Source organism: Myotis lucifugus, unplaced genomic scaffold (genome assembly GCF_000147115.1).
Source record: "Myotis lucifugus unplaced genomic scaffold, Myoluc2.0 scaffold_108, whole genome shotgun sequence".
Classification (NCBI taxonomy): Eukaryota; Metazoa; Chordata; class Mammalia; order Chiroptera; family Vespertilionidae; genus Myotis; species Myotis lucifugus.
In genome coordinates, this window is record NW_005871156.1 from 416671 (window position 1) to 432521 (window position 15851).

General features: G+C 40.7%; 2 protein-coding genes across 4 annotated transcripts in view; one reads left to right on the forward strand and one right to left on the reverse strand.

Moving 5' to 3' along the window:
- Positions 1-137: 137 nt before the first annotated feature.
- SNRPG (small nuclear ribonucleoprotein polypeptide G) lies at positions 138-5982 on the forward strand. 2 transcript variants are annotated; one of them, XM_006092953.3, is made up of 4 exons: positions 138-282; positions 1061-1083; positions 1958-2082; positions 5789-5982. In XM_006092953.3, exons 1-4 carry the CDS (start codon positions 251-253, stop codon positions 5837-5839), a joined length of 231 nt encoding a protein of 76 aa, XP_006093015.1. In that variant the 5' UTR covers positions 138-250; the 3' UTR covers positions 5840-5982. The 2 variants fall into 2 exon arrangements, with proteins under 2 accessions (XP_006093015.1, XP_023613189.1); XM_023757421.1 differs by lacking the exon at positions 138-282 and adding an exon at positions 556-574.
- A 283-nt stretch (positions 5983-6265) lies between these two features.
- The window catches only part of PCYOX1 (prenylcysteine oxidase 1), a 14712-nt gene continuing 5126 nt past the window's right edge, over positions 6266-15851 (reverse strand). Inside the window, exons 4-6 of one of the 2 annotated variants that reach the window (XM_006092954.3) lie at positions 11143-11354; positions 10643-10795; positions 6266-9903 (exon numbers count right to left, since the gene is read on the reverse strand). In XM_006092954.3, coding sequence (XP_006093016.1) covers positions 9245-9903; positions 10643-10795; positions 11143-11354 — 1024 coding nt within the window. In that variant the 3' untranslated portion in view covers positions 6266-9244. The remainder of the gene's footprint in view (positions 9904-10642; positions 10796-11142; positions 11355-15851) is intronic. The other variant, XM_023757420.1, reaches the window with a different exon arrangement.

Genomic DNA, 15851 nt, shown 5'->3' on the forward strand with positions numbered 1-15851 from the left:
AATGAAATCAAGGACTTCGCGAGGCCACACCCCTCTGCCCTGGCCAATCGCTGGCGACGCAACCGGAAGCTCGGGCCTAGTCTACACGCTCAGGCTTCCCCTTAGTATCGCGAGGTGAAATGTGAAAGTTGCCGGCAACCGATTGGCTAACGGATCGGTGAAGTCAGACGCAAAACGCCGGGCCTACCGCGGGAGCGCCAGAGCGGCCCCGAATTCCGTTTGGAGGTATCTTTGAGCTCGCTTGGCCACCATGAGCAAAGCTCACCCTCCCGAGTTAAAAAAGTAAGTACCTGCGGGGGCCGCGGGTGATTGGCGGCTTCTTTGTATGCCCCTCCATTTCCCGTCAGTGCGCCTGGCGTGCGCATTCGGGTCCTCGGCCGCGCAGGTCCCAGCCAGGGTCCCACGCTTCCGGGCCTGAACCCGCGCAGAAATCGCATTTTTGCTGGGTCGGCATGGTTACCCAAGGCAGCTTAGGCCCCTGGCTTTCCCCGATTTGGTCGAGGCCCCACGTCTCCCCCACGCTCTCCCCCGTGACTTGAAGATCTCGAACCCTTTGTTAACCATCCTAGATCCGGTATAGTACTCTGCTGAGATGGGATTTTCTGGTTTAAATTGTTTAAATCTTCAAAATATGCAATTATTTTGCTAAACTATCATTATGTATTGAAGAATAAAATCTTAATATTAAACAAAACACCACTTATTGTCTCAAATATAGCTATTGGATTGGATGTGGTTTGATTACAACGTCTAATTTCTTCAAAATTTTGTTTGGTTTTCGAAATAACCAAAATAAAATAAAATATTTGTTATTCTATTATGGCTATAAAATCCAGCCATAGGAAATTAGATCAGTATTGAACAACGAGAATGTTTTTGTAATTCACGTCAGTATAAAGACTCAATTTAATGTACATTAATTTATTATAAACCTGTTCCATTTTATTTATCTTGCTTCTTCCCAAAATACATTGCTTTGTATAAGTACTAAATTTCGTTATTCCTATTGTGTAAATATAATTTTAGTAGTTATATAATCTTTATCTCTTTGCTATTTCAGATTTATGGACAAGAAGTTGTCATGTAAGTTTTCTTTTTTGTTTTTAATTATTCAGTTGGTCTTTACAAATGTCTTGGCAGTATACAGTGTTTGGAGCAACTTTATAAAGATTCAAAGCACACAGAGCCTCTGACGAATGAAGCAGGTCTAGCAAAATCCTAACTAGACAGTTTTATTTGCCTAATTTTTGCAATTTAATAAATTGCACAGAACTTCAGACTTTTCAAAAGTTTATATAAGCCCTCCCTCACTGTCACAAAATTAACAGGATTTTTCTATTGTGATATTTGAAATTTTATCTTTTTTTTTTTTTTTAAACAAAGGACATAGACAAGAACTAAAAATCTGACCTGCATAGTATTTGAAGTTTGTAGGGGTTAAGATCATGGCTTTAGAGATAGGTAAGCAACTTTCCGTTTGAATCCAAGCCCTACCACACAATAGCTGTATAACCTTGAACCAGTTACTTTTAAAAGCCTTATACTTCAGTTCCCTCATAAAAAGTTGGGATAATTCTACAGGATTCTTGTAAGTTTGAATGTGGAAGTAAATGTAAAATGTTTAGCCCAGTGCTTAGCATATAGTAAGGATAGTGGATTGCACATCTCATGTACCTGGGTTTTACTCCACCTAATTTTTTTTTTTTTTTTTTTTTTAGGAGAGGGAGAGAGAGAGAAACATTAATGATGAGAGAGAATTATTGGTCTGCTGCCTCCTGCACAGTGGGGAGCAAGCCGGAAACGGTACACACCCTGACCGGAATCAAACCGGGACCTCCTGTTTCATAGGTGGACGCTCAGTCACTGCGCCACATCAGCTGGGCTCCACCTAATATTTAATGAATACTTGATAGTTAATGGCCAGTTTTATTAAAACTTCATTTTCCTTTTTTTATAGTGAAATTAAATGGTGGCAGACATGTCCAAGGAATATTACGGGGATTTGATCCCTTTATGAATCTTGTGATAGATGAATGTGTGGAGATGGCAACTGGTGGGCAACAGAACAATATTGGAATGGTGGTAAGTAAAGATGTGACATTTCTCTTAAGAGACTTATTTTTCATTTGGAATAAGCATCAATTTTCCTCTATCAAAGTCTTGAACTAAACTGAAGTTAGGCAAATTACAAGCAACATTAGACTTTCCATCTTCCTTTGAGTTTAACACTTGGCAGTCATTCAACTGTGGTTAATATCCCAGTTACCTTTAAGTTAGATCTGCACTTACCTGGCAAGTTAGATTTGCATCTTACATAGAACCCTCAGAGGTCCTTGGACTTGAAATAGCTGTTGGAAGTCTTTTTTTTTTTTTTTTTTTAGCTTTATTCTATAATAGAAGCCCATAGTCAATCTTTATTAGAGAGCAGTAGGTCTGCATCTTAATTGCATCTTAGAATCAGATTAGTTTGGGATGTAGCTTAGAGGGGTTTGGTTTTTGTTTGTTTGTTTTTTAAGTTCCGCAGATGATTTGAATGTAAAGTGAAGATTAACCACTGGTGCAGAGCATTTACAATCACCTGAGTTTTCCCAAAAAGACAAAAACTAGATTCTACCCCAAAACAATTGAAGCTATCCCTAGTGGTGCTTTTTGTTTTGTTTTGTTAAAATATTAATGTGTAGTAAAGGTTAAGAACATGCTTATGGCCTGGCCTGCGTGTTTCAGTGGTTGAGCATCGGTCAAGGAACCAAAGATCACCATTTGGATTCCTGGTTAGGGTACTTGCCTGGGTTGCAGGCTTTATCCCCAGTAGGGGGCATGCAGGAGGCAGCCGATTGATGATTTTTCTCTCTCATTGGATTTCTGTCTCTCTATGCCTCTCCCTTCCTCTCTCTAAAAAATAAATAAATATAGAAATAAAATATCTAAAAAAAACATCTTTATGAATTCTCAGATAATCTTGTAAAAATACAGATCCTAACTCATAAGATGGAGGGTGGAACCTGAGATTTTTAACAAGTGCCCATTTGGAATAAGCATCAATTTTGCATCAATTGATGCATTTTTAACAAGTGCCCATTTGATGCATATCTGCCAGTCTGCAGATCACAATTTTATTTTTTTGTGTATATAATTAACCTGGATTTCTAGTTTATCACACCCAAATTTAAAAATAGTCAAGGTAAGCCCTGGCCGGGTAGCTCAGTTAGAGTGTCGACCCAATATGTCAAGGTTGTGGGTTCAATTTTTGATGTTTCTCAGCAAGACCCAGACTTTGAATCCCTCTCTTTGCCCAGCACAGGACAATATACCCACTAAGTGGTAAGTCCAAGTTTCTTGGGAAAGTTGAATCAAAAAGGACAACTTAGCTTTAGCAAATCATAGAGCGTAGAGACCTCTATGAGGTGATAAGAGTTTCTAGTTGTTAGACTTGATTTTTTCCCCTTACCCCCTTTTTTAGTTTGAGCAATAGAAGGGTGTAATTTTTTTTAATGACTTGTTCCAATATTTGTTACCATTTATTTCAAATATATTTTCATTACTGCATTTTGAAAAGTCCATCATCAGGGCTGGAAAAACAGCTTAGAGTCTCTAGGTATAAAGACTTTCCCCCGCCGAAACCGGTTTGGCTCAGTGGATAGAGCGTCGGCCTGCGGACTGAAGGGTCCCAGGTTCGATTCCGGTCAAGGGCATGTACCTGGGTTGCGGGCACATCCCCAGTGGGAGATGTGCAGGAGGCAGCTGATCGATGTTTCTCTCTCATCGATGTTTCTAACTCTATCTCTCTCCCTTCCTCTCTGTAAAAAATCAATAAAATATATTTAAAAAAAAAAAAAGACTTTCCCCCAAGTTTCCTGTAAATTGACCTTTTCAGGTACATTCTCCTTGAGCTTCTATTTGACCTGATCTGGGTGTGACCTGATCTAGGTTATACAAGAATAAACTCTGTTTTGCATGCTCACAACTGTAAACCTACTTTTGCCAAACCCTGTATTCACAGAAGCCTTGCCCTGGAGTTTGACTTATTTTTCTATCGCTCTTGAACTCAGTTACTAGCCATTTCATCTGTGCTCTCATAAGTGTCTGGCTATGTCAGGCACTATGCTAGTCCTAGGGCCTTTTCTGTATAACTTCTCTTCTTGCCTCTAAACTCTCTCCCATTCTCTTATACAGTTAACACTTGAACAACATGGATTTAAACTATGCAGGCCCACCTATACACTGATTTTTTTCAGTAGCTACACAGTGTCCCTGGGTTTCACATCCACTGATTCAACCAACTGTGGATTGAAAATACTGTTTTCGTGGTTGGGAATCCATGGATGTGGAGAGCCATCTGTATGCTTTATTATATAAGGGACTTGAGCATCGGTCGATTTTGGTATCTGCAGGGGGTCCTGGAAACAATCCCCTTCAAGGTACGACTGGGGAGTCAAAAGCTGTAGACAGATTTTCAACTGTGAGGGCATTTGGCCCCCTAAGTCCAGTGTTGTTCAAAGGTTGTCTGTCTATGCTGTTGCCAGAACTGGTCATTCCAACTGTGAAATTTTCAGTAGCACATTGTTGGTTTCTTGGTCCCCTCCAAACACTTTTAAGATTGGTGTTTGAGGCCTTCTAAGATTGGGTGCAAACTATCTTTGTTTCCACTTCCCTTCATAATCTTTTACTGCCAATTAGATTCTTTCCTTATCCCCCAGATAAGATACAGAATTTCCTATTTTCTTATTAAAAAATCTACCCAATTTTCAAAACTCAGCTAAAATGCCATTTCTTAGAGCCTGCTTTGCACAACTTTCATTCTGGTTTGTTTCCTAATTGATCTTCACCCAAAACTAATAACATGCATATTCTATTGCACTTTTTTCCCCATTAATTTATGGATCCCTTAAGCCAATGGTCAGCAAACCGTGGCTCGAGAGCCACATGCGGCTCTTTGGCCCCTTGAGTGTGGCTCCCACAAAATACCACGTGCGGGCGCACACGTACAGTGCGATTGAAACTTCGTGGCCCATGCGCAGAAGTCGGTTTTTGGCCTGGGCGAGTCTTTTGAAGAAGTGGCATTAGAAGAAGTGGGGGGTGTCGTTTGGTCAGGCGACAGGATACACAGCGCAGGGGAGGTACATTGTTTTGAGGTTTGTTTGCTGAGGTCGACTCCTTCCAACTGTCCCATCCACGCTCGTCTATCTGAAACAAGTATACAAGACGAGTGTGGATGGGAAAGTTGGAAGGGGTCGACCTCAGAGAACGTACCTCAATCAGATTGAGGACGTTTTTAGCAAAGGCCAGCTTAGGAGTACCCTAATTAAGTTAACAGTGTACCTACCTATATAGTTTAAGTTTAAAAAATTTGGCTCTCAAAAGAAATTTCAATCGTTGTACTGTTGATATTTGGCTCTGTTGACTAATGAGTTTGCCGACCACTGGATTAGGGGCAGTGATGGGTATGTTATTTGCATCCTGCTTATTTGTTACTGTTTATTTCAAATATATTTTCATTACTGCATTTTGAAAAGCAAATCCATCAGGAGGTGAAATGAGTCACTGGAGACTTGATATCTCAAAGGGGTAGTTGTTAGCCTTTGATCTAGATAACGTGCATCTCATTAAAAAGGGCTTATATGACTTCACGAGTGTTTAAAAGACAAGTTATTTGGTATTCCTGTGGCTTGAAAAAAGCCTCAAACTGATATTTAATACTGCAAAACCATTAATGATTTGGTGAAAATTCTTTCATCATGGTATGTCTGTTAAATGACTTGTGGTCTTTTTAAATTTACTTTTCTCTTAGGTAATACGAGGAAATAGTATCATCATGTTAGAAGCCTTGGAACGAGTATGAAGAATGGCTATAGTTACCAGAGAAATCAACTGCTTCCACGTGTCCCCTCTCCATAGCACCTGTTTTACTACAATGTAAAAATAGAGTCCAGTCCATTTTCACGTTGAACTTTTGTTAAATAAACTTTTGTATTGGTCAAAAAATGCTTTCTCAGATGTTCTGAACTTAAAAATTAGATTAGCTCTTTCTTATATGAACTATACCTAGTTAACACTGATGTTTTTCCCCAAAGGTTTTTATGCATTAATATAAAAGGATGCCTTTTTCCCATCTTTTAACATTGAATAGAGATCAAAGAACCTGAAAACTGAGTAGGTTTCTTCTGAAACTAATTGTAATTTTCAAAATTCTTGTAGTAACTTTGATATACTCTGGCTTTTCCAAGCACATCTGCATTCCAAGTAGAGGACAATAGAAAACAGGAAGTAATTATGTTGCTGTTTATTTTGGACATAAATGGGAAAATATTTTGAATACAAGAGCTGAAATAGAACCCAGAGAAAAATATTCCAGTGTATTGTTCTTTGTGGAGTAGTGATAATACTGCCCATAATACATTCATCTAGTTCAAGTATGAGAGTGCACAAACTGAAGAAGGCTATATTACACATAGCTGTATATCATAAACCTAACCTTAAGAAGCCTAACAAATGCTTAGGCCTGCTCTTTTTGTGATTTGGTAAAAAGCCTACAAATCTTGAGTCACTTTAAAACTGTTGAGAATGGGGTACAAGTGAGTACATAAGGTATTTGGAAAACAACACAGTGGATGGCTTATATGTATCTCTAAAATGGTATTCCTACTTATAGGAAATGTGTTTTGCCAAAAAGCAGCTAGAGGGATCAAACCACTTGAGAGTTGGTGTGATGTCCATTTTCCAATTTTTTCCATTTTTCCAATACATTTTAAATCTTCACTGAAGTTGATAGGTTTGATTTTTTTACAACCACATAGAGCTGAACTGTAGAATGTGTTCTCAGTGGGGTTCCTAGACCAGCAACATCACCTTGCAACTTAGAAATGCAAATTTTTGTATGCCACTCCAAACCTATTGAAAAATTCAGGTGAGTCCAATGCATACTCAAGTTGCAGAACTGTCTCATCCTGCCTCTGCATCATTTTTACCAGTCTCTTCCATAAAAAGAGTAAATGAGCTGATATTTTTCAACCAATTAAATTCTTTAATGCTGTAACTATTAAAACTAATATGCTTGATATACAGATAACCTGTTTTGCTCTTTGAGGAAGCAATTTCCAACAGATTTCCTGTTGGAAAAAAATTATTATAAGTAAAAATATATCCCATTGCAAAATAAGTCTACAGATGATAAATTAGTATGTACCAGTGTAGCATATACATTCTCTACATATTGTCTTCATTAAAACAATGTGGAAAAAAATAACATTTTAAAAATAAAATTAGAAAACTGACCCTTTGACAAACTAAATATTTAACAGTACATGTTAACTTTTTTGCAAGTTATTTGAATTCACAAGCTTTTACTTGTTCTATCTCTACCTTGACAGTCATTCATGATCTTTGTATTGTACAGTAGATGTAGAACTGGTTCTCAAGTTTGGCTGCATGTTAGAATCCCTTGGGAAGCTTTAAAGTCCTACAGGTGATTTCAAAGTGCAGTCAAGGTTGAGACTACCATCTTAAGGTTTCAGCAACCAGTTTCTCAAAATGGTACAGTAGCTTAAGAAGTTGAAACATATGCTGGATTTGATCAAGTATGGTGTCATTCTGAATGTCCTACTCATGTCAATTGCTCTAGAATAATTAGTCTCGGTTGTCTGCTGTTAAACTGTCAATGCTTTCTCATTGAGAACTCATTCTTCACAAAATGAATCTGCTTTGATTATGGATTGAATTTCTTGTGACAATTTTAAGGCACTACAAACCCTTTGGAGACATTTCAGTTGCCCAAATCAGTGATTCTCAACACAGGTTGCACATTAGAAACTTTAAAAAGCTACAATGGTGAGGTCCTATCCTCAATCTATTATATTAGAATCTCTAATTGGGGGGTGGGGGGGAGTCTATCTGTATTTTTTTAAAGTTCCATAGGTGAGCCCTGGCCTGTATGGCTCAGTTCGTTGAGTGTTGTCCCTGCACCAGAAGGTCCCTGCTTTGATTCCTGGTCAGGGCACGTGCCCCAGTTGAGTCCAATCCCCAGTAGGGGGCATGCTGGAGGCAGCCAATCAATGTTTCTCTTTCACATCAATATTTCTCCCCCTCTCCCTCCCTCTCTATAAGATCAATAAAAACATATTTTTAAAAGGTAAAAATATATAAAAGCTCCATTGGTGAGGTTTTGATAATAGAATGCCAATTTCTTCACATCAATAGCCTATATTTGCTTTTCATTTTACTGGAGTTTTTGTATGACATCTTAAAGTTATACTACTCAGACTTCTGAATTGCATTCCTAAAAAAAAAAAAAAAAAAGGCAGAAGCAATCAAAAGCATCATTCTAAAAGTCAAGGCTTCAGTAATGGGCACATTTACTTGGAAAATGGTATAAATTACTAAAGCCAGGCATAAGATACCAGCTCCCATAGCAGATTTCACTATGTGACTAAAGATCACACCAGCTGTAAGCACAAATGAACTAGTCCCCAACTAAAAGATATGTCTTTAAGTTCTTCCTCAAGTGTTCAGCTTAAAATGCTCTAAAGTTTTGTTCAAAATCCAAGGCCTCACCTCTAGACCTATGGAATCAGACTCTCCAGAGGAACTAGGGAATTCCATATGTTTAACAAATTCCAGATGATTATGATCAGACAAGTTTGGAAAACACTGTTGATGGACCTTAAGAGTTACAAAATTTTGGAGCAGGCTCTCTCTGGAACACGCCCATGCCTTTTTTTCCATCTCAGGCGTGCATCTTTACTCTTCTCTCCTAAACTCTAAGGGTCCCCACAAGACTTGCAACCAGGGGAGCAATGGGCAGCAGCAGTTCATCCAGGACTAACACCCTGAACCCGTCTCCCAGGCCCCTTTTTTCTGACTTTTCGGTGCGCTAACAGCAGCTCTGCCTTGGCTCACTTCTATAACGTTTCTAGGGAACCAAAGCAGAGTACCACCCAGGCTCTCTCCTTTTGCTTCTTCTACCCCAAGTCCTTTTGCTTCTACCCTAAGTCCTTCCTTTGTTTCACAGTCGCCAGCTTTAATAGATGTACTCTGAAAATTACACACACATTTTGGAGATGGCATAAATACAATAGTTACACCTTCACACTTAGACCTTTGTATTTTCCCACGACTCACTGGGATTACTCTTGTTAAACAATGATAATGGCAAAATATCTGATTCAAAATCATCTCTGCTCAGATTGTGTTCTTTTTTGCCAGTGATATTCCATTTGGAACCAGGAGGGGGGGGAATGAAAGTGTTATCTCATAGTTCAGTTTTCAGTTTCTCATACAAATCCTCTTGGTCAATCATATCTGTGTGCCCGTTCCAGCGATGATAGGCAAGGAGAGCGGCATTGTGGGCTGCAATGGCACTCATTTCCATGGCACTTGCTGCACACTCTATGCCATTGAGGTAATAAAGTCGATCATGGAGTATGATGGGGGGGCATTTATCTGGAGGCTTATAGTAAGGATATGCATGCCACTGCTGCTTCACAGCATATTCATAGGACAAAAAGAGCTTTAAAAGTTGCTCGTTAGTAAGAGTTTCCGGGGAAAAGGTCTTCCAAACAAAAGCTCCATCTGTAGATGGTTGAGGATTATTATTTTCTTTTACAGGGGACACAATCCCAATGCTATTAATAAACAAACGTGAATTATCAGTGGTTAAGATTGTACTGAGACCAAATTCATCTAAGGCTCTGGAGCTAAAAGAAGTTGAATTCAACTTCCCCTTAATAAAAGTTGCCACTATTTGTTTGTAGTATTGATGGAATTCTTCAATTGGAGGATCAAAGTTGAGAAAAGTTATATTAGACATTTTTCGATTCAATGGAGTGGCCACCAAGACGATGTCATAAAAGCCCGAACGGGTCTCAGATCCAGTTTGGTAGACCACTTCATACATCCTTGTGGGGTTTCCTAGAAGAAATAAGGAAGCATACATTTCTTTAGTGTTTCTAACATACTATACTTTATGCCTCCTAAAAATAATTCTATAAAAAAAAATTCTATATCTTCTTAATCATTTATAGTCCTAAGGAATTAAAAACTTTATCCAATGAATGCATAAATAAGAACAACAAATTGATGTTTCTATCTCTCTCTCTCTAAAAAAAAAAAAAAAGACTTTACCTATTAGGATAACTGTCCCAAACTGAGGCCAATTTCCTACTCAGAATAAAAATAATACAAGTACAAAATAAGGAACATTTACTTTTGAGAATAAAATTTTTTAAATCCAAGGAATCATGCCACTGTACTTGAGTAAATTTAAGAATATTTCCACATGGCCCTAACCGGTTTGGCTCAGTGGATAGAGCGTCGGCCTGCGGACTGAAGGGTCCCAGGTTCAATTCTGGTCAAGGGCATGTACCTTAGTTGCAGGCACATCCCCAGTAGGGGGTGTGCAGGAGGCAGCTGATCGATGTTTCTCTCTCATCGATGTTTCTAACTCTCTGTCCCTCTCCCTTCCTCTCTGTAAGAAATCAATAAAATATTAAAAAAAAAAAAAAGAATATTTCCACATGGCACAACACATACAATTTAAAATTCCATCATTTGGAACTGAGTGAGAAATGGAGGAAGAGAGTTTTTTCTCCCTGAGCAATTATTTTCTACAGGGGAAATCAGGAACAATAAAATAGAAATTCAAGCTCACCTGTCTGCTTGGTTCTTGTTTTCTCCTCTATGTACATTACTGAGCCAGATATAAGGTTGCTTTTGGAAGCCTGAAGGAGCTTTGAACAAACAAGTTTATTGCCACCTTCTACTGCCCAAAGGCCAGAATCAGCACCAGCTAGTGACACTGCCCCTGTCAGCAGTAGGAAAAAAAAGTGTTTTAATTCTAGCTTGGTAAGGAGCCCTCCACCCACTCTCCCTTCCCAATGAGGTGAGTTCTGCTCCCAATGTCTCCACACATTGCCAAATGGCCCCTGGGGGCAAAATCTCCTCCAGCTGAGAACCATTCCACTAATGAAAACTAAGGACACTCTCCCCATAAAAATGCACATCTACATTTACACAATTTTGCCAACAATGTCTGAGGTTTCACAGAGAAAGGTAGTCTTCTCCAACTCACGGCTTAGGTCAGAAGTAACCATAACGTCAGGTACGCCCCTCTGTGAACCAATTCTATAACCTTTCCAAGCCTTGGCTTACCTACAAAGCCATTGACGTCCATGCTTTGGCCGTAATTGAGCCTGTTGACAGGAGCAATCATTTCATCAAGGAATTTCTTAGAGAAACCTGCTTTCTGTAAGGTTTCAAGAAATGTCCGGTTAAGCATTCCAAGGAAGTCGTCCCCTCCTAAAGAATGTAGTAAGTTTTCTACACTACTGAAGGCATAGTCATGAGACTGGTAGCGGTAGATCCTTTAAAAAAAGAGAGAGAAATGGCCATTAAACATCAAACAAGATGTGCATAAATAAGGGAAATAGCACCATAAGGATCACTGACTTTCATGTTTCTCTTTGATGGGTTCCTACTTATCATGTGAGACGCACCTCAGCCCTCTTCTCCAGGTATCCCAGAAGCTCTCAGCCCTCCCACTCCCTCTGCCTCCTCTGAAAGTCCACTGTCCTTTGTAGAGACTCTTCTGCATTAATATAGTCACCGGGAGCACCTTTAAAGAAGTGGGTACGGGCCCTAACCGGTTTGGCTCAGTGGATAGAGCATCGGCCTGTGGACTGAAGGGTCCCAGGTTCGATTCCGGTCAAGGACACGTACCTTGGTTGCAGGCTCCTGGCCTTGGTCAGGGGCATGTGGGAGGCAGCCAATCGATGTGTCTCTCTCACATCAGTGTTTCTGTCTCTCCCTCTCCCTTCCACTCTCCCTAAAAATCAATGGGAAAAATATCCTCGGGTGAGGATTTCAAAATAAAAATAAAAAAGTGGGTACATCTTATTCTCATTCATCATTGTATCCTCCAGTAAGATTTAGACATGTCTAAAATTATCATTTATCTTTCCACCAGGCTTAATCCTCTCCACCCAATCCCTATCCCAAACAAAAATAACAGGACACACCTAACATCCTACATGTCATCCTCAGTTCATTCAGTTTCAAACTTAAACATTTTTACTTCTCCCTTCTGCTTCTCCCACCCAAGAAGGAAACCTTATCAATCTCATTTTCCTCTTCTTGAGTCAGGATTTATATTCAAACTACTAAAATTAGTAACTGATCTACCTGCTTCTAGTTTCTTCCAATAATCTCTCAGAAGCCCTAAAATACCTCTTTTATTTTATAATCCACCCACTTAAATTCAAAAAACATTTTGCTTAATGCTGCTTACTAAAAGTCCTGACTTTTTTTTTTTAAATCATAGATTTTAAAGCCAAACTCAAGTCTAATTCCTTTGCTCTAATTACAGGTAAAGAAACAAAGAAGTTTTAAAAGAACTTGTTGAGCCCTGGCCAGTATGGTCAGTTGGTTGGGCATCTTCCTGTGCACTGAAAGGTTGCCGGTTCGATTTCCAGTCAGGGCACTTGCCTGGGTTGTGGGCTTGATCCCCAGTAGGGGGCTTGCAGGAGGCAGCCAATAGATGTTTTGCTCTCACATTAATGTTTTTCTCTCCCCCTCTCCCTTCCTCTCTCTCTGAAAGTCAATTTAAAAAAAAAATTTTTTAAATAAAATAAAAAATCACACGTCAAGTAGAAAGGCTCAAGCACAACTTGCCCCCTTTGCCCTCAACCCCCACCACCACATATACACACATACTCATCCCCTCAACTTGAGCACACGTGACCCATTCACCAGTCTCTAAATATCTATATATATAAAAACCTAATATGCAAATAGACCAAACGGCAGAACAACCGGTTGCTATGACGTGCACTGACCACTAGGAGGCACGCATGGGACATGGCGAGTGTCGGCCTTAGCAAGATGGTGTAGCAGGTGAGTGGGGGCGCCAGACTAAGGCGGGGCGCCAGTTGTTGTCATCGGGGCAAGCCTCTGGTGGTCACTGAAAATTCTTTGCTCCCGTGCACTGTGGTCCCGCCCAGCGCTCGCACCCACTGCCAGTGCCAGAACCACTGCTCACACCCACTGCCAGCGCTGGCGATCACTCTCAGGGTTCTCACCTCCCTGCTCTGAGGGGTGATAAGGGGCTGGCAGCTGCCTCTGCAACTGCTGCCAGCAATGGCCCCACTCACACCCACTGCCAGTGCCAGAACCACCGCTGGCCCTGCTGCCAGTACCCAGCACCGGTCCTGATTTTCAACGCATCAGCGAGTGCAGCTGCCAGCCTGATCGCCTCTGAGGGCTTCTCCACCTCCCCCTGCTCCTGAGGGGTGATCGGGGCAGCAGCCCCCACTTGCCCCACTGACAGCGCCGGCCCTGCTCACACCCATTTCTGGCGCCGGCCCCAATCGCTCCACACCATCAGCAGGTTCGAGCGGGGCCAGCGCAGTCAGCACGTGGGAGCGGCAGCAGGAGCAGGGGCTGCCGGCAGAGAGGGCACCAGGGACTGCAGTGGGAGGGGCCGGGCGGGGGTGCAGAGGATGGGCCAAGACCTGCCCCTGTGCCCACCGCAACTCTCGGCCCACAGTTCCTTTCAAGATGCATGAATTCGTGCACTGGGCCCCTAGTGCTCTACATATTACTCCCCGATATTGTACTACCTCTTTCCTCCAACTGGAATACAGTTCCCATTCCTAAACAGAGAACAGCTACACTTCCTTCAGAGCTTGAATCACACCTCCTCTGCAAAGTCTTACCCAGCCTCTCAATCCACAGTGATATCATCTCCCAAAATCCCATAAAATTAAGCACCTATTAGGGTAGCCAAAGGAGGTACACACAAGGCCAAAAGTGGTAAGGAATTATAAATTTATTAGGTCATCTGGAAAACCAGATGGGCTGAGCCCCAAAATGGCACCAGCACCCAAGGATGGGGAGTCAGAGGTTTTAAGGGACTCTAGGCGGGCTTTTTCCGCGGGGAACTCTCTGGGTGGGTCTGGATCCTGGGAAAGATAATGGTCTTAGCAAGTGGAATGTGATCTAAGTGAAAGGGAAGGTCGGTTGTGAAGTGATCTGAAGGTCAGTTCCCAGGGGAGGGGGTATCAATTCAATTATCTGATCAGTCCTAACAGCACCCCTGCCACTCATGCCTCTCATTCAGCACTTAGACACTACAGTGTATGATTTAATTTTTAGAAAATACCACCTGACATATCTCTGTACTTTATGGACTTAAAAGAATGTCCATATAAATTAGTTCATACAGTAATTCAATACATAATTTTTCAGATTCCCAGTGATACAAAAATGAGAAAGACATGGTCCCTTTCCCTCAAGGAGCTTACAGTTAAGAACAGGTAATAAGGTACATGCACAAGTATATGAATAAAAGGAAGAAATAAGTGCCAAAGAAATATCTTTATCAGTGATCAAGAAAAGAGAGTTTTACATCAACTTTCTTCTCCAAAATAAACTGTATATTTTTAGAGAGCAGGGGACAATGTCATACCCATTTTAATATTACCTACTGTCTGCCAGTGTACTGAACAAAATGTTGAATAAATTTTTGTAGGGAAAAATAATATAAGTGCCAAAACTGAGCACCTAAATAACTCCTTCCCGACGTATCATTTGGCCTCTAGGACCTAGGAACTTGGAAAAAGTAGGATGAACTGAGTTCTTTTAGAAAAATAATAGACTGAATATCTCATAAAATGAAGAGTGGCTAATGTAAAGTGACCAGTGGCTAATGGTCAGCATGACAAAAATAACATATGATGTTATAAAAAATTATTCCCTACCCGGTGGCATGGCTAAGTGGTTGAGTGCTGACCTATGAACCAGGAGGTCACAGTTTGATTCCGGGTCAGGGCACGTGCCCAGGTTGCAGGCTCAATCCCCAGTGTGGGACATGCAAGGAGGCAGCTGGTCAGTGATTCTCTCTCATCACTGATGTTTCTATCTCTCTGTCCCTCTCCCTTCCTCTCTCTCTAAAAATCAATAAAAACATACTTTTTAAAAAGTTAGACATGTAACTGGCAGTTTCTGCTAATCAGATTGCTTATACAGCTCTTTTTCTTTTCAAACTACATTTGTATAACTCTTAACATTTATTCATTCATTTATTCACTCAACTATTTATGGAGGATCAACTTTGATTCAGGCAATGTTCTAGGTGTCAAAGATGCAGAGGTCAGTCAACATAACAGAGAAAGAAAAAAAAAAACCTGCCCTAATTGGACCTTGTGTTCTAGGTAGGGAAACAGGTAATAAAAACATAAATAAATGTGAGGAAATTACATAATTTAGAAGCTGATAAATATTGAGGAAAGTAAATCAAAAAGGAAAATTAGGCCCTTGGCCAATGTGGCTCAGTTCACTGGGCACTGTCCCGTGCACCAAAAGGTTGCCAGTTCGATTCCCAGTCAGGGAATCAACCAATGAATAATACATAAATGAATTGAACAACAATACAATCTCTCTATCTATCTATCTACCTACCTACCTATCTTCCCTCTCTCTCTCTCTCTCTCTCTCTCTCTCTCTCTCTCTCTCTTTCTCTCTCTCTCAAATCAATAAATAAAAATTTTTTAAAAAATCAACTAGTGAGCCCTAGCTGGTTCGGCTCAATGGATAGAGTGTCAGCCTGCGGACTGAAGGGTCCCAGGTTAGATTCCAGTCAAGGGCACATGCCCTGGTTGCGGGCTCAATCCCAGGGGCGTGCAGGAGGCAGCCAATCAATGATTTTCTCTCATCATTGATGTTTCTATATCTCTCTCTCTCCCTCTCCCTTCCTCTCTGAAATCAATAAAAATATGTATATATTTTTAAAATCAACTAGTGAATGCATGAATGGGTGGCACAAATCAATGTTTCTTTTGCTCTCTCCCCACCCTTCCTCCCTT

Coding starts and splice junctions, on each gene's coding strand:
- SNRPG (XM_006092953.3), top strand. CDS start 251: ATGAGCAAAGCTCACCCTCCCGAGTTAAAAAA. Junction 1,084..1,957: donor TATGGACAAGAAGTTGTCAT/GTAAGTTTTCTT, acceptor CTTTTTTTATAG/TGAAATTAAATGGTGGCAGA. Junction 2,083..5,788: donor AGAACAATATTGGAATGGTG/GTAAGTAAAGAT, acceptor CTTTTCTCTTAG/GTAATACGAGGAAATAGTAT.